Source organism: Geotrypetes seraphini, chromosome 10 (genome assembly GCF_902459505.1).
Source record: "Geotrypetes seraphini chromosome 10, aGeoSer1.1, whole genome shotgun sequence".
Lineage (NCBI taxonomy): Eukaryota > Metazoa > Chordata > Amphibia > Gymnophiona > Dermophiidae > Geotrypetes > Geotrypetes seraphini.
The window spans coordinates 119,933,004-119,956,242 of NC_047093.1; the positions used below are offsets into that span (position 1 = coordinate 119,933,004).

Genomic DNA, 23,239 nt, shown 5'->3' on the forward strand with positions numbered 1-23,239 from the left:
GTAAGATGGTGTGGGGTAATGCTGATAAACAGAGCCAAGACCAGTGTGGGCAGGAGGTTGCAGGTGCTGGGAGTGCTGGCAAAGAGTTAAAGAGATATGGAAAGAAAAATAGACAAATGTTTGATAGGGGCATGGGAGGAGTGTGGGTGTGCAGAAGGGGAGGGGGGTACCTCCTACTATGACTACTCCACTGAGTTGCTAAGTAAGACTTTGTGTATGTATTGAAATGGTTGGAGGCTGTGTTGGCCACTTTTCAAGGTAACAGAAATAAAACAAAAACAATGGAAAAATGGTAACTCAATGCATTTTATGATGAAATTTGTGACAAATAGTATATTTAAGGAAAATATGTAAGCATTTCAGTGATAGTATCACAGGAAGAGGGAGGGGTGGGTGGGTGGACAGAAGATAGAGAGGTGGCAAAGCAGTGTTAAATTTCTTTGGAGTATGAAATAAAGCCCAGATCTTTAAGTTCTGTCTGGTAGGAGTCAAAATATTTCATCATTTTAATTACAAAGGTGCTATGTTCTTGGATTGAATGGGAAGCACTGATTCCCAAATAAAATGTTCTTTTGGATAGAAAGAGTGAACAGTTTGTGAAACTATATTTTGCTTTTGTGAACTCTCCAAATTTTAGAGTAAGAGACTTATCAGTGAAGGATAAATATATACCCTGTAAGAGTAAGAGAGAATCAATTTTTCACTCTTTCAAAGAGAACAAAAACCAGGAGACACTAAATTCCATTACATGGGAATACTTTGAAAACAAAGACTAGGGGACAGTCAATGAAGTTAAAAGGAGATACTTTTTAAACCAATAGGAGGAAATACTTTTTTCATTCAAAGAAGAAAAGTTCATAGTCTGTTTTTTGAAATGGACATTAAGGAAAGCCATTGTTTGCCATGGGATCAGTAGCATGAAACGTTGCTTCTATTTGGGTTTCTCACACACTGTCCCAAATGGCCTCAACAAGTCAAAAGAAAAATGGGGAAAGGTGAATAGATAAATTACTATCACTCCCTAGAGTTGCAATGAACGTCAAAACAAATTGTTGAAAAAACTGCTTTCTATTAATTGAAAGAGAGGTATCAGAGTTGCTTATAAAACCTGGATCATATGACCTTATATAACGCAGTTATTCCAGGTCCTGATCTTATGATGTAAGCCTTTAATCAAGTGACTCTCTTTTCCTATTTACTTTCTGTTGTTAGCAGTCACCACCAACTTGTAAATGCAGAGAACCCAGAAAATTCAAAAATAGTCCTAACAATATATGCCCTTTTCAACTCCAAACATTGGTACACGATTTAAGGCAACTTGCTTCAGGGGATTCTTGCTGCCGATATCCTAGAAAAATACATAAGATGATTAAATATCTAACCACCAATCTAACTAGAATAAAATTACCTCAATCAAAACTTACTCTACTACAGCTAGCTCACAATAATTCCTGGTTTAAGAAGATTCCTGACTCAAGGAGAGTCCACAACCCTTGATAATTTACAGCACCCGCTTGTTTGTAATCTGGTGATGGCATGTTAAGTAACCAGGGTTTAATGGAAGAATATGTTAGAGAATTTGATTATATATATATATATATATATATATATAACTAGTCTTTAAGCCCGTTACATTAACGGGTGCTAGAATAGATGTGTCTGTCTGTATTTCTTTATCTCTCTCTCCTTGGCCGCTGTCTGTATCCTTCTGTCTCCCCCTCCCCCCCAGAGCAAAGCTGTCTGTCCCCTTTCCTTATATCTCCATGGCCCCTTCTGTCTCCCCCCAGCACACCCCTCCCCCCAAAGCAGCCCCCTTTCCCTCTCCCGCTGACTCTCTCTCTGGTCCCCTTTCTCTTTCTGTCTTTCTGTCCCTCTCCCTGCCCCTGTGTCTTTCTTTCTTTCTGTCTCCCACCCTCCCGGTGTCTGTCTGTCATTTTTCCCCATTTCCCTATGCAGCAGCATTTCCATCACTTTTCCCTATGCAGCAGCAACAGCATTTCCCTCCTACCCCCCCTTTCCTGTGTAGAAGTAGTAGCAGCATTTTCCCCCACTACCCCTTTCCCTTCTCTTACCTTCTCTTCCCTGCTCTGTTCGGCCCCTCCCCCTTCTTTTACTGCCATTGTCGATCCGGCCTGTTCCTGACCCTCCCACCGCCAACAAACCTCGGGGGCTCCAGCCGCGTAGGCAGCACTTTAAACACGCTGCTTCGCGGCCTTCTACTGCAGATTTCCTCTGCCGCGTCTGTCTCCGATGATGTCATCAGAGACGCGGCAGAGGAAATCGGCAGAGAAGGGCACGAAGCAGTGTGTTTATAGTGCTGCCTACGCCGCTGGGGCCGGGAGCCAACGGAGAGGGCAGGGGGTGCTAGCAGCCGGCAGCCGCCGCTCCGCAAGTGGAGAGCAGGGAAGGACGTGCAGGACACTTGTCTTACCTCGCGTGAGGCCAGACCGTAAGCCACGCATGCGCACTTCCTATGTGTGCTATAGCTCACGGAAAACGGATGCACGCATAGGAAGTGTGCATACGCGGCTTACCGTTTTATTATATTAGATGACTCCACCAAACATCAGTAGTAGCACTGAATATCTAGAAAACCACTTTAAAGCTGTTCCCACCTTCACAAAAACACACCATCAGAAACATGCAAGATCACAAAACCCCCTTCATATACACTCTAAATCACTCTAAAGAACTATAAACACCCTTACAACATTCAACTTGCCTAACACTAGGAATGGCATGCACTTCTCCTCTTTGTTCCCTAAGCTGGAAGTTAATGCCTAGAATGCAAAAAGTGGGCTCCAATGCCACATTCATGATACTAGCCATTTGGAAACACACTGGCTAAATAAAAAAATCCAATGCCCCTCCTACTGTATCAAGAGTCTATAAAAGCCACTTCCCCTCAGACTATTCTGTGTTGTCTCCAAAACTGTGAATCATAAGTTATTAAAATAATGGTGGAAATCAAACAATGTGCAGCTACAGGTGAGTTCTTGACCTGTTTTTAGATGTGAATTTAATGCTCAATAATCCTCATTTTTTAAAAGCCTTCATGTTGATTTCCAAATGGGAAGTGGATTTCATGCGATTTCCGTTGGTGTTTGCAAACTGGGAGGAGGCAGAATGAGAGAAGAGGTGCAGGGAGGTTTGCTGCAGAGGGGAGAGGAGAATGTCCGAGCTCCAGGCCCCTATGACCCTTAGAAAGCATTACCATCCCGAATGGTGGAGGAATGAACAGGAAGCAGTTTGGTTGGGACAAAAAGGGGAGGGAAAAAAACAGCACATGGAAGGGTAAAAGAGCATGAAGCTTGGGTCCGGCATGTGCAGACTGACACTGGGCGATGGAGGAGAAGCAGCAGCATTGGCAGACCCTTCAGGATGTTCACTCTGCCTCATTGAGAGCCCTGTCTTGGAGTTTGGTTTGACTGTATTTCTAATGCTTGGAAATGTATTAAATAGGGAAAAGACACGTCAGTTTGGAAGTTGTTCTGTTGTAGATTGGCAATGTGCATATATTGGTGTGTGGTTGGTAGTGTATGGATGTTTAAGGGGAACCTTTGTAGAGAGCGAGGTGGGGGTTGGGATGAATAGTTTTGTAAGACAGGTGGGAGGGGCAGATATGGAATATAATGATTCTTTATAGTCTCTTTGGATTATTTACTCTTTCAATATTAATTTATTCATTTGTGTTTGACAGTGCATGAATGTGAATGAAATAGCTTTTTGAGTAACTTTTATTACTGGTTATTAATTTAAGTTGATGATTTAATTTTGTGAGAGTGATTGGAGTATATGGAAAAGATTGCTTGGTATGTGGGGAACTTGTTTTGGTAGGCTGTGTTTTAATAGATCAAATGCAATGAATGATTTATATTTTTGTCCATACGGGTTGTTCTGTTGTAGAGTGATATAGGTAATGTTGGTAATATTAACTGAATATAATGGGGGTGTATTGGAATGATATTGAGCGGGGAGGAGGGTTTCTGTGGCTCTTTTTAAGGTTTGTTATTTATTTTTAGAGTTATAGTTTTTAATGACTTTCAGAGCAATAATTTATTTTGGGATAAATTGATAAGTTATAAAGATTATCTCATATATATTATAAATCATTAATCAGTAGTGTCATATGAGAAGTTGATTCATGTAGTAATCTGTAAGGGATACAAGGTTGAATTTGGAAAAGAACTTAAAGAAGGCCTGAAGGGGTCTTTGAGTTAAAGAACTAAATAGGTGCTCTGTAGTAGGGGGAGGGATTATTTATAGGATGTGTAATGTTTATATAATGCTAGTAAGGGTTAAGCGTGTTGAATTATATTTTCGGATCCCATTTTTGCTAGAATATACATGACGCTGAAATTGTTTTCATTAAATGTCAATGGCCTTAATCATCCAATTAAGAGGAAAAAACCTCTTAATTCCATGAAAAAACAAGATGCAGATATATATTACATTCAGGAAACGCACTTAAATGCCTCAGAATCAAGTAAATTAGAAAAAGGATGGGTTAAACATTGCTTTTATGCTCCTACGGTAGGCAAGAAGGTGAGAGTGGCTATTTAAATTAATAAAAAATGTCTGGCTACATTTAAATTCCTTTCAGCTGATCCTTTAGGCAAATTGGTTCAAGTAAACCTGAGCGAGGGGAAACATACGCTGAAGCTCATTAACATATATGCCCCTAATTCAAATCAAATTGAATTTTTCAAGGTTCTACAACAGTTGATTCTACCACTGTCTGCCTCTGATTTAGTGGTGGCAGGGGACTTCAATGCTGTAATTGATCTATTGCTGGATAAAAAACCTAGTAGGATGTTAAAATCATTAGGATTGGATAATATGGTTCAATTTTGTGGATTGAAGGATATATGGCAGATTCTTCATTATAATACTTAGGAGTTTTCTTTTTATTCCCATGTCCATAAATCATTTTCAAATATAGATTATATATTTGTATCAGACACATTTGTACAACAGATCACAAAAGCCACTATTGATCCAATCATTTTGGCAGATCATGGTGGAGTTTGGATTGAATTTAAAGTTGAGGAGTAAGAATATAATAGACCTGTTTGGATATTTAATAATGAATTGCTTGCAGATGCATAATTTATTGAGGAATTCCAAATAAAAATGAAGGAATATTTTCAACTTAATGCCTCAGAGGAAATCTATTTAGAAATACTTTGGGATGCTTTTAAAGCTACCGTGAGAAGGCAAATTATCTCATAATCAGCTCATGTTAGGATGCAACTTAAGCTAGAATTCACTAATTTAGAACAAAATATTAAGGACTTAGAGCTCCTTTTACAAAGGTGCGCTTGCGTTTTTAACGTGTCTGCATCTATGGTTTTTCTTATTACATAGAGCATTTTGGACCCCTATTAGGTTACAGAAATTAGATAATTCAAAGTCTAATAGATGCTGGCACTGTCGTCTTGAAGCTGGGACTAGGGATAATTTATTATACTATTGTCCCTTGATACTTAAATTATGGAGGTCCATATGGAATCAAGTGAACAAAATATTGGAAAATCCAGTGGCATTAACATATGACACCATTTTATTTGATATATTGATGAGAGCTAAAAGCCAAATATCTAATCGAAATAACAAACTTCTATTTATAATGACAGGGGTTGCCATACAGCTCATTTTAAGGAATTGGAAGAATTTGGATCGATTAAGTTACAATTTTTGGTGGGAATCTCTGTATTTCATTTTTAAAATGGAACTCTTCATGGCCATACAGCAAGGGCATTACAGAACGTTTATGGATGTTTGGGAGCCATTGGCTAAATTTTGTAAGGAAGAATAATTGATTGGTAGGTTGGGGGGGGGGAGGGAGTTGCATTGGAACTTGATTCAGGGTATATATGGATAGTTTCTTGTGGGTTTTATTTTATTTGAGTATTGGGTGGGAGGGTGGGGAAATATTTAATTGTATATTAATGTCTGAAAGTTTATTGTGCTTGTCTTGTGATATTTTATGTATATGAATTATTTGTTGCACAATTGTAGTTTGAAAATCTAATAAAGATATATTTTTTTTAAAAAAGCCTTCATGTTTTACCCACCTATATTAATGGGCAAGGCACCACAGTACATAAAGTAATCTCGATGTTGTACATGAAGTGAAACTTCTCAGGCTCCTTTTGACTTGTAACTTGTAATTATGTATTTGTAACTACAACATAATTGTATTAATAATCGTACTGATCTACCTGAACTTCCAAATCTATTGAATGTCTGTGTCAAACTGTCCATTGTAACTTCCTGGGTAACTGAACCAACTTCTTTAATGTAATCAGACCTTTTAGAAAGAATTAAAAACCGCCTTATTTAAGAAATTCATGTCCTAGCCAGATTTTTCCCTACACGATCAAAGCTACCTCACCTCACCCATATTCCGTTATTCCTCTCAATTAGAAGCCCCATTTTTTTCCGTCTACTATTATGTCTTCCTCACAATTGTACCCAGCTTTCTGCTGATGCCCAATGTTTTTCAATGTAATATGAAAATTAAGTTAACTCTTTTCAACAACCTATGTACATCTTTCTCCTAACCATTTGGCACCTTCTAATTCACTGATCGCTGAATGTTCTCACTTCTATCTATACTCTGTAATTCGCTGACTGTACAGCTTATCTTCATTGTGAACCGCCTAGAAGTCGCAAGATTATGGCGGTATAGAGAAATAAAGTTATTATTATTATTGAACTGAATAGGTAGAGAGGGTACAAAGAACCTGATTAACATATACTAACATAACATACTTGTGACCTAGATTTTGCCACTTTTGGAAACAGGAGAGCACTGGTCTGATCCAGTATGGTTGTTCTCATGTTCTATAAGATATACTTGTAGGGAATAGAGTGTAGACAAAGCTACGTGAATCCATCAGCACTTGTGCATTGCTAACTGATTAGCTCAGGAATAGTGTGCGAGCTCATACTATGTGCAAAAGAGGGGCTAGAAGGGCTCACAATCTAATGGCCTTGCTTTAGTGGGGATATTAGCTCATGGTCATTATAAAAAAATAGAAAAAGCTGCATGTTCCTGGCAGCATTACAAGTGGCTTCAGCACACCAGGTTTCTTTTTCACACTGCATGGTAAAAGAGAACATAGTTTTGTTTTGTTTTATTTTTGCATTCTGATATTTTATTAAAAAAACAAATACGCATAAATATGTATATTTTTGCAAATATTTCAGGTACACTGTTATGAAATTATGATCTTAATGTCATTACAGATTTTTAAATTATATTAACTATAACTTCTTGGCCTTTGTTTTTGCGGTGGAGGAAATTAACAACAACTCAGACCTCTTACCCACCATCACACTGGGGCTCCATATTAAAGAGACTTTTACATATACAAGGAAAATAATTAAATCAGCCTTAAAAATTTTGGCAGGACAGAGCACAATCGTAAATTTCAAGTGTAATTCATTTCGCACAGTGGCTGCCATCATTGAAGGCTTTACAAATGAGGATACATATGCATTCTACAATATGTTCCAGATATATCAATACCCACAGGTCAGAGATATTAATCTTACTTTACATTCTATCCCTTACCCTATATAGTCCAACCTTGCATATATAAATCCTCTTCAAATGATTTCATCTATAATATGCTGCCAAAATGCTCTTTCCTTTGCAGTTTCAGGAAGAATATTTGAGATTTCTGCTCTCAAAATGTGTGAAACAAATCTGAATAGAAAGAGGTCTGTGCTGAGGAAGTGGTCCAACTAGATTTGAGCTTGAGCTTTGTGGAGGGAAGTATAATATTCCAAGTTAGGGAGGAGGCATGTCCTTTATTTCCTGGAGCTGGTCCAGCAAGAAATATGTAGAAGAGCCACAAGTGAAATCCCACCAGGAGCTCACTGGAATATCTATGAACTATGGAAGGAGAGGAAGGAGAAGAATTAGCAAATGTATTGTGAGTCTGGGCAACAGCTGTCCGCTGTTATATAGAAGAAAGATAGAGACTTGTTCACATGCTAAATGAACTGAACAGAGGTATGTAAGTCTGACCAACAACTGCTCATTATAGGAACAGTGTGACCTAAGGAGAAGAGTCTAGTCATGTTGGGACTGGATCTTGATTCTTTGCCAGAGAAAGTATAACATAGGAGAAGCTCCTGGCAACATAAGAGGTCTGTTAAAAATTCCAGGACTGATCTTATAAAATATATTAAACAATCCTACAACTTATTCCATTGGGTCATCTTCAAAGTTTTCCCCTTCCCTACATACACACTTTTCCCAATGTCATTTCCACTTCTGGAAACAGTCATTAAATAGATCTTCAGGAATCGACAAAAGTTGCTTCATCAAATTTTGCTTTATGACTTCAGTGGTGTCAAATCACTTTCCTTTCAGTATAGATTTAAGTTTAGGAAACAAGAAGTCAGCTGGGGCCAAGTCAGTAAATTAAGGTACATGAGGGAAGAGCTGTCATTGTGATTTTTGTGCACAATTTCTGGTTGTTCTTCTAGTCATCGGTCATCAACCGTGGAACAAATTTTGCTGCAACACAATCCATCCCCAAATTGACTCTCCCAGTGTTGCATAGTCCAAGATACACATGTCAATATAAACTGCTTATATTGTATGGTGAATCCTCATTTAAAGCTTTAGCACTTTCATAATCTTTCAATCTTATTTTTCAATCATCAACGGTACAGTACCATAACATCATAAGAGCAAAACAGTTGCAACACTGGGAGAGACTGGAGGTCCACCAAGCCTAGTATCCTGTTTCCAGCAGTGGTTGACCCAGGTCACAAGTATTTAGAGAGATTCCAAAAGAGTAAAATAGATTTTATGCTGCTAATCCTTCTCCCCCCCCCCCCCCCAAGGTACCCTCCAAACCAATTAACTTCCCTGACCGGTATGTTTTTTTTTCCCTATAACAACAACAAAAAAAAAACCAACTATTGTACAATCTTGTATATTCCATGTACTATATTCCTTGTATATTACTTGCATATTCTTTGTATATTACTTGTATTATATTCCTTATATATTCCTTGTATACCCCTTGTATATTCCTTGTATCTCCCTGTGAACTTCAACGACATGTACATTCCAAAAAATTGTTAATTCCAATGTTATCTTGTATGTAATCTTATTAACTGCTGTGAACCACCTAGAACTCTCTGGGTATGGCGGTATACAAAATAAAGTTGTTATTATTATTATTATTATTAACGGAATCTCAGATTCTAAAATATTATTAATATGTCCCCAAATTGATCTCCAAAAAATCAATATCATAAGAACATAAGAAATTGCCTCCGCTGAGGCAGACCAGAGGTCCATCTCGCCCAGCGGTCCGCTCCCGTGGCGGCCCATCAGGCCCATTGCCTGAGCAGTGGTCTCAGACTATCCCTAAACCTACATCTACTCCTATCTGTACCTCTCATTTCCTTTATCCGCCAGGAACCTATCCAAACCTTCTTTGAAGCCTTGTAACGTGCTCCGGCCTATCACAGCCTCCGGAAGCGCATTCCATGTATCCACCATCCTCTGGGTGAAAAAGAACTTTCTGGCATTTGTTCTAAACCTGTCCCCTTTTAATTTCTCCGAGTGCCCCCTTGTACTTGTGGTTCCCCATAATCTGAAAAATCTGTCCCTGTCTACCTTTTCTATACCCTTCAGGATCTTGAAGGTTTCTATCATGTCTCCTCTAAGTATCCGCTTTTCCAGGGAGAACAGCCCCAGCTTTTTCAGTCTGTCAGTATATGGGAGGTTTTCCATACCCTTTATCAGTTTAGTTGCTCTTCTCTGGACTCCCTCAAGTACCGCCATGTCCTTCTTGAGGTAAGGCGACCAGGACTGGACACAATATTCCAGATGCGGGCGCACCATTGCACGATACAGTGGCAGGATGACCTCCTTCGTCCTGGTCGTGATACCCTTCTTAATGATACCCAACATTTTGTTTGCTTTTCTTGAGGCTGTGGCGCACTGTGCCGACGCCTTCAAGGTTGTGTCTACCATCACTCCCAGGTCTCTTTCAAGGTTACTTACCCCTAGCAGTGATCCCCCCATTTTGTAGCTGAACATCGGGTTCTTTTTCCCTACATGCATGGCCTTGCATTTCCCTACGTTAAAGCTCATTTGCCACTTTTTGGCCCATTCTTCTAGTGTCATTAGGTCCCTTTGCAGATCTTCGCAGTCTTCCATGGTTTCTACCCTGTGGTAGAGTTTGGTGTCATCCGCAAATTTAATAACTTCGCAATTTGTTCCCGCCTCCAGGTCATTAATAAATATATTGAACAGGAGCGGTCCCAGCACCGACCCCTGCGGAAATCCGCTCGTGACCCATTGCCAGTCAGAGTAATGGCCCTTTACTCTAACCCTCTGTTTCCTGCCTGCCAGCCAGTTTTTGATCCATCGGTGGACCTCCCCTTGCACTCCATGTTTCCACATCTTTTTAAGCAGCCTTTCGTGTGGTACCTTGTCGAAGGCTTTTTGAAAGTCAAGGTAAATGATGTCGATGGATTCCCCTTTATCCACCTGGCTGTTTACCTCCTCAAAGAAGTACAATAAGTTTGTGAGGCATGACCTACCCTTGCAGAAGCCGTGCTGACTCGGCTTTAGCTGTCCATTGTTTTCTATGTGTTCACAGATGCTGTCCTTAATCAGCGCTTCCATCATCTTTCCCGGGACCGAGGTCAAGCTCACCGGCCTGTAGTTTCCCGGGTCCCCCCTTGAACCCTTCTTGAAGATGGGCGTGACATTTGCAATTTTCCAGTCCTCCGGGATCTCTCCAGTTTTTAAGGACAGGTTACATATTTGGCGAAGTGGCTCCGCTATTTCGTTCTTTAGTTCCTTGAGTACCCTTGGGTGAATGCCGTCCGGACCTGGTGATTTGTCACTCTTTAGTCTGTCTATCTGCTTGAGGACATCCTCTTGGCTTACCTCTAGTTGGGCCAGCTTTTCATCCCGATCCCCATGTACGATGTCCTCCGGTTCCGGAATATTGGATGTGTCCTCCCTCGTGAAGACTGACGTGAAGAACTTACTTAACCTGTCAGCTATCTCTTTTTCCTCCTTTACCACTCCCTTTTTGTCTCCATCATTCAAAGGCCCCACTTCCTCCCTTGCAGGTTGCTTCCCCTTCACATATCTGAAGAACGATTTGAAGTTTGTCGCTTCCCCCGCCAGTCTCTCCTCATATTCTCTTTTAGCTTTCCTAACTACACGGTGACACTCCCTTTGGTGTTCTTTGTGCTCCTTTTGGTTGTCCTTTGTTTGGTCCTTTTTCCATTTTTTTGAACTAATGTTGAACTAGTGCCAGCATCTGTTAGATCTAGAATTATCTAACTTTATTCAATCTAACTGGGGTCCAAAAAGAACGATGTAACAAAAAGAACCAAGTTTGTTTCATAGATGCTGAAGCTGTACACCTCATCCTCCAAGACCAAATACGTGGCCATCGAGATACAGAAATATACTGCTTAATCTCAATGCTCCAAATATCTCTAAAAGCGTTTTTGGATTTCTTATTCATAAGTTCAGATATTAATTTATACCACTTGGAAGCTTGATGTCCTAGCATGTCTGCCTGAAAATAGAGGAAATGCAGACTATAAAAAATTTTAAAATTACGCCACTCAGGGAACCCTTTCTGAATAGCCTGCTTCAGTTGCAACCATTTATAAAACTGAAATTTTGAAATACCAAAAAATTGTTGCAACCGTGAAAAATCAAGCAATTTTCCATTTAAAATGAACTACACCGGAAATGAAAAAAAAAAGGTTGTTTTCACGTTATCACGTCTACGGAGGAAGAAGAGGAAACTTGAAGGAAAAAAAAAAAGGCATTCATACCAACGGAACTATACGGAATGAAAATATATTTAATATTAGATATAAAATATAGAATGAAATAAACTGTATTTACAAAGAAAATAATAATAACTTCATAGTAAGAATATGTTTTATGATTCAGATATAAGCTGAATCCATTCTCTATAAGATACAGTTCTTTACCGGATATAGAGAAAAAGGTTTATGGATAGGAATCATTAAAGTTTTCAATTGACCTATTAAAATAGGAATAAGAATGAGTAAGAGAATGGGTTATGATAGATTTTAATTATTTTTTTTTTTTTTCACAATTTTTACCTTTTAATTTTAGATGAATGTATCTCATAGAATAGAAATTATAATGAATGAGATGAATGATTGAAGTTATAAAAGATAAAATGTTTGCTTAAAGTATTCTAATAATCTTATCCTTTTTATAAATTCAAAATATCTTATATATATTTAATTTAGCTGAACATAACAAAATTTGGATAAATAAATAAAAGTATTCATATAAATAAGAAAACAAAGATATATAAATTGTTGAATTTTAATAGTAGTATTTATATTATTACTATGGAGCTTGTGATATTAAAATATTTTATAGCTTGTAAGGAGTGATGTTAAACCTGATCTAATTTTGCATTTCCAAGTATTTGTATATGTATGGGGTGGGGAGGGAGGAAATAGGGGGGGTATTAAATTTCAAGGGTCTGTGTACAATAGGTAATTCTTTATTTTATCTTATATGTGGGAAAAAAAAGATTAAAAAAAATATTGAAGATTGGGATGTTACATTACAAATTATATTAATACATAATGGGTCTTAAGATAATATCTTTAAACGTTAATGGTCTCAATCACCCGATTAAAAGAAAAAAAGCATTATTATTTTTAAAAAGACAGAACGCTGATATATGCTGCATACAAGAGACCCATCTTTCAAATAACGAATCTATAAAGCTAAAAGGTGATTGGGTCAAACAATGTTACTTTTCTTCAGCAATAGGAAAAAAAGCTGGTGTTGCTATATTAATAAATAAAAAATGTTCTGCTTCATTTAAATTTAAGGCAGCTGATCCTCTTGGAAGATGGATATATGTGGAAATGGACATGGGAAATACCACCATGACGCTCTTCAATATATATATGCCCCTAATTCGAACCAGAATGAATTTTTTAAAACTCTGCAACAATTAATTCTTCCACTTGCTACTTCAAATCTAGTAGTAGCAGGGGATTTCAATGCTGTTATGGATCCACTGATGGATAAAAGTCCGAGAAGATTTATAAAATCATTAGGCCTTGATAATTTGGTACAATCTTGTGATTTAAAAGATATTTGGCGTATTCTTCATTTTGATGGTCGGGAATTTTCGTTTTGCTCACAGGTTCATAATTCTTTTTCTAGAATAGATTACATTTTTGTTTCTAATCAATTAGTACATCAAGTCACACAGGCTGTCATTGATCCAATTATACTATCTGATCATGCCGGAGTGTGGATTGAAATTAAAATAATAGATCAGAATGGAAATAGACCTATATGGAGATTAAATAATACATTGCTCACAGATATTGATTTTTGTGAAAATCTTTTAGAAAAAATAAAAGATTATTTTCAAATTAATGATACAGAAGAAATTTCAATAGAGACTTTGTGGGATGCTTTTAAAGCATATATTAGAGGACAAATTATTTCTTATTCAGCATTGCAAATAAAAAAAGAAAAAAAACAATTTACAGAATTGGAAAAAGTGGTGAAGTCTCTAGAATCAAAATTAATTGAAAAATGGGATTATTTGACATAACAAGAACTTTTAAAAGCTAAAGGTAAATATAATGAAATTTCTTCAAAAATTATTAGAAAAGATTTATTTGTACAGCAAGCTTTGTATTATGGAAATTCGAATAAGGCAGGAAGAATGCTAGCAAATTATCTTAAAGCGAAAAAAAGAAAAACAAAAATAATTGCTATTCAAAATGAGAATGGTAAAATTTTATCTCAAATTGATCCCATTATAAAACAATTTTTAAAATATTATAAAGATTTGTATTCTTCTGAGCCTTATTCGAAAAAGGAAAAGGATGGTTTAGATTTTTTAAAGTTAATAAAAGGACCAAAAATTCCTGAACATATAAAACGAAGTTTAGAAGAACCAATATCCTTAAAAGAATTAGATACAGCTTTGAAATCCCTTAGGGTTGGATCCGCTCCAGGTGAAGATGGTTATACAGTGGAGTTTTATAAATCATTTCAAAACATTATAATGCCCTATTTATTAAAACTATATCAGACACAACTAAATAAAGGTTGTATTACAGGTACTATGGCTGAATCAATAACTATAGTTTTACCTAAGCCAAATAAAGATCCCACTTTGGTTTCAAATTATAGACCAATTTCTTTAATAAATGTGGATGGAAAAATTCTAACTAAGGCATTAACATTAAGATTGGCTAAAGCTCTCCCTTTCATTATAGATATGCATCAGACAGGTTTCGTTGCTCAAAGACATTCATCTCATAATACTAGACTGGCACATCACATGTTATATTTGACAAAATCCATTAATGACCCAGCATTCTCTATTTCATTAGATGCTGAAAAAGCTTTTGATAGAGTGGAATGGATCTTCATGTTTCAGGCAATGGAATGGTTTGGAATAGGATCCGGATTTATACAAATAATAAAAGCATTGTATAGCTCCCCTGCTGCTAGATTATATATCAATAACAATTTTTCAGAAAGATTTATTCTATAGAGGGGGGTTAGACAAGGATGCCCACTATCTCCTTTACTTTTTGATATCGTTTTAGAACCCTTATTATTAGCTATAAAACAGGTAAGGGAGATACAGGGTATTCCGCATTCAGATAGAGAATATAAGTTATCAGCATATGCGGATGATATTTTACTTTATTTGAGAAATCCGGAAACAACTATTCCAAATTTGCTTGAATTAATTGAAAAATTTGGAAAATTTTCAGGTTATAAAATAAACTGGAATAAATCAGAAGTGCTTCCACTCAATGTACATTGTACAAAAAGTTTATTTGACTCATTTTCTTTTATTTGGAAAGAAGAAGGATTAAAATACTTAGGAATTTGGATTACAAAAACTGTGGATGAGACTATGAAAATTAATGAAAAAAATTTATTACATAAAGTGTCAGAAATGTGTGAACAATGGAATCCTTTATGCATATCTTGGTGGGGGAGAATACAAACTGTAAAAATGATGATATTACCAGTAGTTTGTTACCAAATGGGTATGATACCAATTTTTTTTCAGGGGTCATTTTACAAAAAATTGGATAAGATGTTAACAAAATTTATTTGGCTTGGAAAAAACCCCAGAATTGCTCTAGTATCTTTACAAAGACCAATTGCGGAAGGAGGGGTAAATTTTCCAAATTTTTATAGGTACCATCAAGCCTATATTATGCGTCAGAGCCCATTGAACATATACCAGATTGGTTCTGGTTAGAATGGAGACTAATGTTTCCTTTACGTCATAGTCATGTTATCAGTATTCAAATGCCAAGGTTATATAAGGATCACAAAATATTTGTTGATACTTGGAAAACTATAAGATATATAAGTAATCTAACTCCTATTCCAATAACTAAATCAACGACTCAAACAATATGGCTCAATCCAAAGATCAAAGTTGGCGGTTTTAAAATTATCTGGAAACATTGGATGATTGCTGGAATTTGGATTTTAGAAGATGTAATAAATAAAGGTAAACTGCTTGAATTTTCACAATTGCAAAATAAATTCGGTTTGAATAAATCACAATATTTCAGATGGATGCAATTGAAGCAGGCCATTCAGGTAGGGTTCCCTGAATGGAAAAATCTTAATAACTATCATAGTATGGAATTCTTATGTTTTCAGATAGATTCCATGGGTCACCAGGCCGCAATGTGGTATAAATTAATATCTGGATTCGTACATAAAAAGAAAAAAAATGGTCTTAGAGATATTTGGAGCATTGAGATTAAGCATCAGATTAATGCATCTCAATGGCCACGACTTTGGTCTTGGAGGTTAAAATGCACATTGTCAGCCTCTATGAGACAAACTTGGTTTTTTATTTTACATAGAGCTTTATGGACCCCTACACGTTTACATAGAATAGATAGCTCTAAGTCTAATAGATGCTGGCATTGTCATCTTGAAGCAGGGACATTAGATCATCTTTTATTCTATTGTCCATTCATATTAATATTTTGGAAATCAATTTGGCCTCAAATTAATAGGATGTTAGAAAATCCGGTAGCCTTGACATATGATACGATTTTGTTTGGTACTGCAATGAGAGCTCGAAGTCAAATTTCATCAAATAACAATAAACTTTTATTTATATTGACTGGAGTAGCAGTACAGCAAATTACACATAATTTGAAAAATTATGACAGATTGAACTATAATTTTTGGTGGAACTCAGTTTGCCATATATATAAGATGGAGCGTACATTTGCAACACAAAAAGGATATATGGATAAGTTCAAGAAGATTTGGGGACCATTAACAGATTTTGACCATTGACAGATGCAATGACTGATTTTAATTTTTTCCCATAATAAGATAATGGTTAAAGAAGGGAGGGAGGGAAGGGGTAAAGAATTTATTCTCTTTATTATACATTATAAAAAATATATCATAATGAATGAATGATAGTCTTATGAGAAATTAATGTGATAAAGGGAGGGAAAAAGGTTCATAATTAAATAATAATTGATAAAATCATTACAATATATATGTTATATAAATTCATTAGAAAATAATATAAAATATGGTTTATATAAAATACATTATAGAGATATCAAGTGTATTGTTAAGATAAATGTATGGAAAATTTATATCACTTGTTGATATGTGAAAAAATCAATAAAAAACTTAAAACATTTAAAATGACATCTTCTAATGTTCTTATGCCTTCTTGCATCCAATCCTCCAGGCAATTTTGGACCCACCTATTTGTATCTTGGAGTTCAGCCCTAGGGATTGACACAAAGACTGTTCTAGAGGAATTTCAGTTAACTTCCAAGTATCCAAAATAATGTTATTATCCTTAGCATAACTAGGTAATACATGAGACAGACGCATTGGGGACATAATTTTCCATTCCAAAATTAACCACTCTGGATAATGTTCCATGAGGTCAGGCAGGATCCAGTACATACCCTGAAGCATAATATAGGTTTTATGATACCTATAGAAATTTGGAAAATGTACCCCTCCCTCCACCATTGATTTTTGTAGAGATACTAAAGCTATTCTAGCAGTTTTGCCCATCCAAACAAATTTGATAAGAATACTATTCAATTTCTTATAAAAAGAACCTTGAAAGTAAATTGGTAACATTCCCATTTGGTAATACACCACAGGCAAAATCATCATTTTCACTGTTTGAACTCTTCCCCACCAAGATAAATGTAACGGATTCCATTTCTCACACATATCTGTAACCTTTAACAATAAAGATTTTTCATTTATTTTTATTGTATCATCCAGTGTCTTATAAATCCATATTCCTAAATATTTTATACCCTCTTCTTTCCAAAGAAAAGGGAACTGATCAAACAATCCTTTTTGAGAATGTATATTAAGTGGAAGGATTTCTGATTTATTCCAATTTATTTTATATCCTGAAAATTTTCCAAATATTTTGATCAAATCCAATAAATGTGTAATAGTAGATTCAGGATTCCTCAAATGAAGCAAAATATCATCTGCATATGCAGAGACTTTGTATTCCTTATCAGCATAAGGAATACCTTGAATCTCCGCTGTTTGTTGAATAGCCAATAGTAAGGTTTCCAATACAATATCAATAAGGGACATCCCTGCCTAACTCCCCTCTCCAGACAAAAACTGTCTGAAAAAGAATTATTTATATACAATCTAGCCAAAGGGGAGTTATACAAAGCTTTGGTCATTTGAATAAATCCAGAACCCACCCCAAACCAGTCCATGGCTTGGTACATAAAAGTCCATTCTACATGATCAAATGCCTTCTCTGCATCCAAAGATAGAAAGAAGGCTGGATCCTCCATGGATTTTGTTAAAGTCAACATATGAAGAGCCAATCTAGTATTATGTGAGGAATGTCTATGAGCAACAAATCGGGTTTGGTGCATACCTATAATATAAGGGAGAGCTTTAACCAAGCGTAGAGCCAATAACTTAGCTAACAGTTTTCCATCAACATTTATCAAAGATATTGGCCTGTAATTTGAAACCAATAAAGGATCTTTATTTGGCTTTGGCAAAACTATAGTCAAAGATTCTGCCATAGTACCTGAAATGCAGCCTTTATTCAGTTGAACCTGATATAAATTTAATAAAAAAGGCAGTAATATATTTTGAAATGATTTATAAAACTCCACAGTGTATCCATCCCCTCTTGGAATGGACCCAACTCTAAGGGACTTCAATGCTGTCTAAATGTCCTTCAATGTAATAGGTGCATCAAGAGATCCTTTTATATGCTTGGGAATTTTAGGATCTCTATTAAATTCAAAAACTTTAAACCATCAAGTTCTTTATTTGAATAAAGCTCAGAAGAATACAGTCTTATAATATTCCAAAAACTGTTTTAATATATTATCAATTTGAGAATGAGTAACCCCATTTTCATCTGCAATAGCCACAATCTTTACTTTCCTTTTTTTTTTGCTTTTAAATAATTTGCTAGTAATCTTCCCGCTTTATTCGAGTTTCCATAATACAACGCCTGTTGAGTAAATAATTCTTTCCTAGCCCATTTAGAAGTTATCTCATTATATTTATATTTAGCTTTTAAGAGGGACTGGAATGTATCATGTTTCCATTTTACTGTTAATTTTGCTTCTAATTCCTTAATCTTTTCCTCCAATTCAGAGAAATCTTTTTTAGACTGAGTATTAACATAAGCCGAATATGAAATTATATGCCCTCTCATGGTAGCTTTAAAAGCATCCCATATAGTTTCCAATGAGTTCTCATCTGATGAGTTAAGTTGAAAATATTCTTCCATTATTGTCTGAAATTTTTCAGTAAATTTTGTGTCCCCAAACAATGTATTATTGAACCTCCAAATAGCTCTGTTTCCATCTTGTTCCACCAATTCAAACTCTATCCATACTCGACCATGATCTGATAAAATAATTGGATCTATGGCAGCTTTCCTTACCTGTTGTACTAGATTATCTGAAACAAAAATATAATCAATCCTAGAAAATGATTTGTGAACATGTGAACAAAAAGAAAACTCCCGAGCATTAAAGTTTAGAATTCTCCATATATCTTTCAGTGCACAAACTTGAATCAGATTATCCAATCCTAATGATTTTATCATTCTACTAGGTTTTTTAAATCCAATAATGGATCCATAACATCATTAAAATCCCCCGCCACCACTAAATTAGTCTCAGCTTGAGGTAGAAAAATATGTTGGAGTGTTTTGAAAAATTCTATTTGATTCGAATTAGGAGCATAAATATTAAAAAGCATCAAAGTATCATTGCCTAAACTCATGTTCACATGTACCCATCTTCCCATATTGTCAGCTGAAATCAAACTAAGTGATGCCATACAATTTTTATATATTAGTATAGTAATCCCCGCCTTCTTTCCTACAGCAGGAGCATAAAAACAATGTTTGACACAATCACCTTCTAACTTTTTAGATTCTATATCAGATAAATGGGTCTCTTGAATATAATAAATATCTGCATTTTGTTTTTTTAAGAAAATTAAGTGTTTTTTTCCTTTTTATAGGATGGTTGAGCCCATTGACGCTTAATGAGAATATTTTCAAAACCATTGTGAATTTTTTGTTAATATAGCCCAAATAAGTAAACCCAAATTATTTAAATTAAAGATTTTACTATATCCAATGCACATCCATAACTCATCCAATGGAACCCCCCTCTCTCTCCCATCTCCCTCCCCATAAATAATACGATTGCTTGAAAGCACTCAAATAGACAAGCAATCGACAGCTCCCTCCAGGCAAATGCACTCCATTAATATCTTTAAAGCATACATTAAATTAATTGTATAAATAATCAGACAAAGCATATTTAAATAAACTAAGTGATTAATTAAATCATCAATAGTATATATATAATATAAATATAATAGTATATAATCATTAACTAATTTGAAAGATTCATATATTCTATAAATAAGTAAAATTGGTCATAAATCTAAAAAAATGGAATATTAAAGTATCAGTAAGAGAATATATCAAATCTCATGCTCATTTGTTCTCTCATATAAATCAAATGTATTCTATATAGAAAATTTCAAATGTTAAAAACAAATCATGAACTATTTCATTAATTACCATAAAATTCAAATCAACTAGTAATTCCAGGAAAAGAATACTATAGATCTGGTATTTCATTAAAAAAAATAGCAAGAAATTAAAATAAAAATATTTTATAACTTCACAATATATGTTTAAGTCTCATAACAAAAACCTCCATCCCATATTTGACTTAAATATTTAACATCCTTCTGCAAACTCCTCATAGAGTTATTAAAGACATATCATAAGCGTTCAAGCAGAAAGAATACTTATATGGATTCCAACCTGTTTACTAAGTGTTAAGATAAAATCATAAATCAGAGGAAGAAAATCAAAGGAAGACAAAGTGAATTTATATAAGTTCAAATATTTTTCATTAGGATACATACCATTCGACTCCTACATACTTTATTTGAAGGATGAAAATTAATTTCTCATACCGAAAGCATTTTAAAGGGCGGAAAATCTTATCAGTCAATAACAAAAAATTAGGGCTTTGTATACATAGTCACGTCAGCGGCCACTCCGCTTCAACGGCCCCGAACCCCATACAAAATTAAAGGGCCTCGTGGACGCCGACTCGTAAAAGAAGCAGACACCAACCAAAACCCCCCCCAAAACTCCCGCTTTCTGTCAATCCATGCCAGAAAACTAACACTCACCCTAACCAACTTCTGACTTTTTCTTTTTTTCCCCCCTTTCTCTTCCATTCTTCCTTCTCCTTCCCACCAAAGGCAGTGAAACTATTCCCTTTCACTCCTATCTCATCCTGTATCTGGGGATAATTCACTTTAACACATTTTCATAAAAATTAAACCAGAGCAGCCAACAATTCATTCCATTGCTATTATCTCATAGATCTTCCCTCTCAAATATTAGACAAGTTTTTAATAATGTACAATAAACACAAGATCCTCTTCCATCAGAACCTTCACCCGAAGCCAGAGTCACATCTATTCTGCTCTCATTCTTCTCATATCTCTAAAATCCAGGCAGTTTCCCGAGGATTCAAATGAAAACTTTACAAGGTTTCCCTCCGATAGTCCAGCCATGCCCCTTCAAACACAGGCAATCAGTTTCCATTTTCCCACATAAGAATTGTTGCAAAGTAGCGAATCCATCCAAGTTATAAGCAAATTTGGTGAATCCAACCAGTTATCTGAATGAGCATATATAGGTTGAGGCAGAGAGAATTCCATTGAATAAGTTCAAAACCAATCTTCTTCCTCAGGAGCTGCCGCCATTAACAAACGAAGCAGACAAAAAACTTATCTTCCCCCACAGGAAATGGTGAAGAGGGGCGGCACTAACCATTTTCAACCAATAATGCCAGGTTTAAAGAGTATGCAAAGAGTAAACATGGAACCAAGTGACCAACTGTCATTCCAATATCTGACAGTGGTAGACTTCAACTTTTCATAGAATATCACATTGATCTTCTTTTTTTCCCATTCTTCAAAAACCTCTTTATCCTTTTTCTTTTCTTTTCCTTTTTCCCCACACTAGAAGTTGTAGAATTGTATTATTAAAGCATTTTATATAGTTTATAAAAATGCAAACCGCATCAGCAAATTACCAATTACTATTTATTCCATGGGTTCTGATTGTTGCTGAGAGATGAATTCCTTTAATTTTTTAGGATCATCATATTGAGATGTTTTGGTTTTATATGTTATCTTCATGATTGCAGGGTAGAAAAGCCCATATTGTATTCCAAGCAGTTTTTGTTGAGGTCTTAGATTTAAAAATTCCTTCCTCAAATTCGCTGTCTTTTTTGCAAAATCAGTAACTAATAGGATTTTTGACTCTTTATATGTTATATTTTTGTTTTGCTTTGCAAATTGTAATATCTCCTTGGCCTGTTGAAAACGTAAAACAATGGTCTAGGGGCAGAAGAACAGTTGAACCGTTTACTTGGAATTCTGTGGACCCTCTCTATTTCAAATGAAAGCTTAGAGGAGAGTGGGACCAATTTGGGAATAAAATGTTGTAAAAAGGCAATTACTGTATATCTTTCCCTTCTGAATTTTCCGGTAATCCTAAAAGTCTAATGTTCCTTCTCCTAGATCTGTTTTCAAGACCTAAAAGCTGATTTGATAGTTCTTTTTTTTTTTTTTTTTTATAAATTTATTCATTTGTTACAACTTATAACAATTCCATGAAAACAAATAATCAAGGAAAATACATCAAAATAAAAGAAAATCTAATTCAAGTCCACATTATATGAGGGCTGCTTGTTCTACTGGCATCACCAAATCATAAGTAAAAATTTAACAGGAAATTATTCAATAATCTTCAGATCAGGCAGGAGAAAAACTTCTATATTTCACTCAACCTCAATCTCTGAAATAGTTTCAGGTAAAATATTTACTATACTAAGATAGAATCCTTCATACAAGATAATCTTTATTATATTCCTAGTGGAGTAAAAGTGACTTCAGAAGAGGGGGATAAGGATCAATTAGTGTCTCCTGACAGTTTAAATATTTCTCAATTCTTGGAATCATCGAAGGATTTTATAGCCAAAAGAGCAACATTGTTGGTCACTTTCAAAACTGACATAGAAAAACAGGACATTTTTAAATTATATTTTATAAATAAGAGTGCCTTGTTTTGTGGTCAACAGATAAACATCTTTCCAGATGTCTCCAAACAAACACAATATAGGAGGAAACAATTTCTACAACTCAAAACTCGTGTCTTGGGTGTAGGAGCTTCTTTTTTCCTTAAATTCCCATGCAAATGTTTGGTGACTTATCAAAATGTTAGATATGTTTTTGTAGATCCAGCTCATTTAGAGAATTTTCTTCAAGATTTGATAGTTCTTGCATTTCCTTGTGATTCTGTTTGCACTGAATCATAGCCGATTCTGCTTTTCCCATTCTTCCATCTAGATTTTCTAAACGAGCATTTGTTACCTCGATCTTTTTGGCTAAATTAGCAACTTTTTCTATCACTGTCTCCAGCTTCTCTGAATTCCATGCGGTAGCAGTTTAATATAACAAAATTCCTCCATGAATTCATCTTTTTCTGTCGGCTCAACTGGCAAGGGAACTTTACACGGCGTCAGCTGTTCTTACTTACTTCTCTTTGATTTGTTCCCA

General features: G+C 35.5%; 1 protein-coding gene across 1 annotated transcript in view; it reads left to right on the forward strand.

The window, feature by feature from the left end:
- LOC117368565 (G-protein coupled receptor family C group 6 member A-like) overlaps nt 1-23,239 on the forward strand; it is a 112,041-nt gene that overhangs the window by 3,391 nt on the left and 85,411 nt on the right. Inside the window, exon 3 of the mRNA XM_033962296.1 lies at nt 7,255-7,543. Coding sequence (XP_033818187.1) covers nt 7,255-7,543 — 289 coding nt within the window. The remainder of the gene's footprint in view (nt 1-7,254; nt 7,544-23,239) is intronic.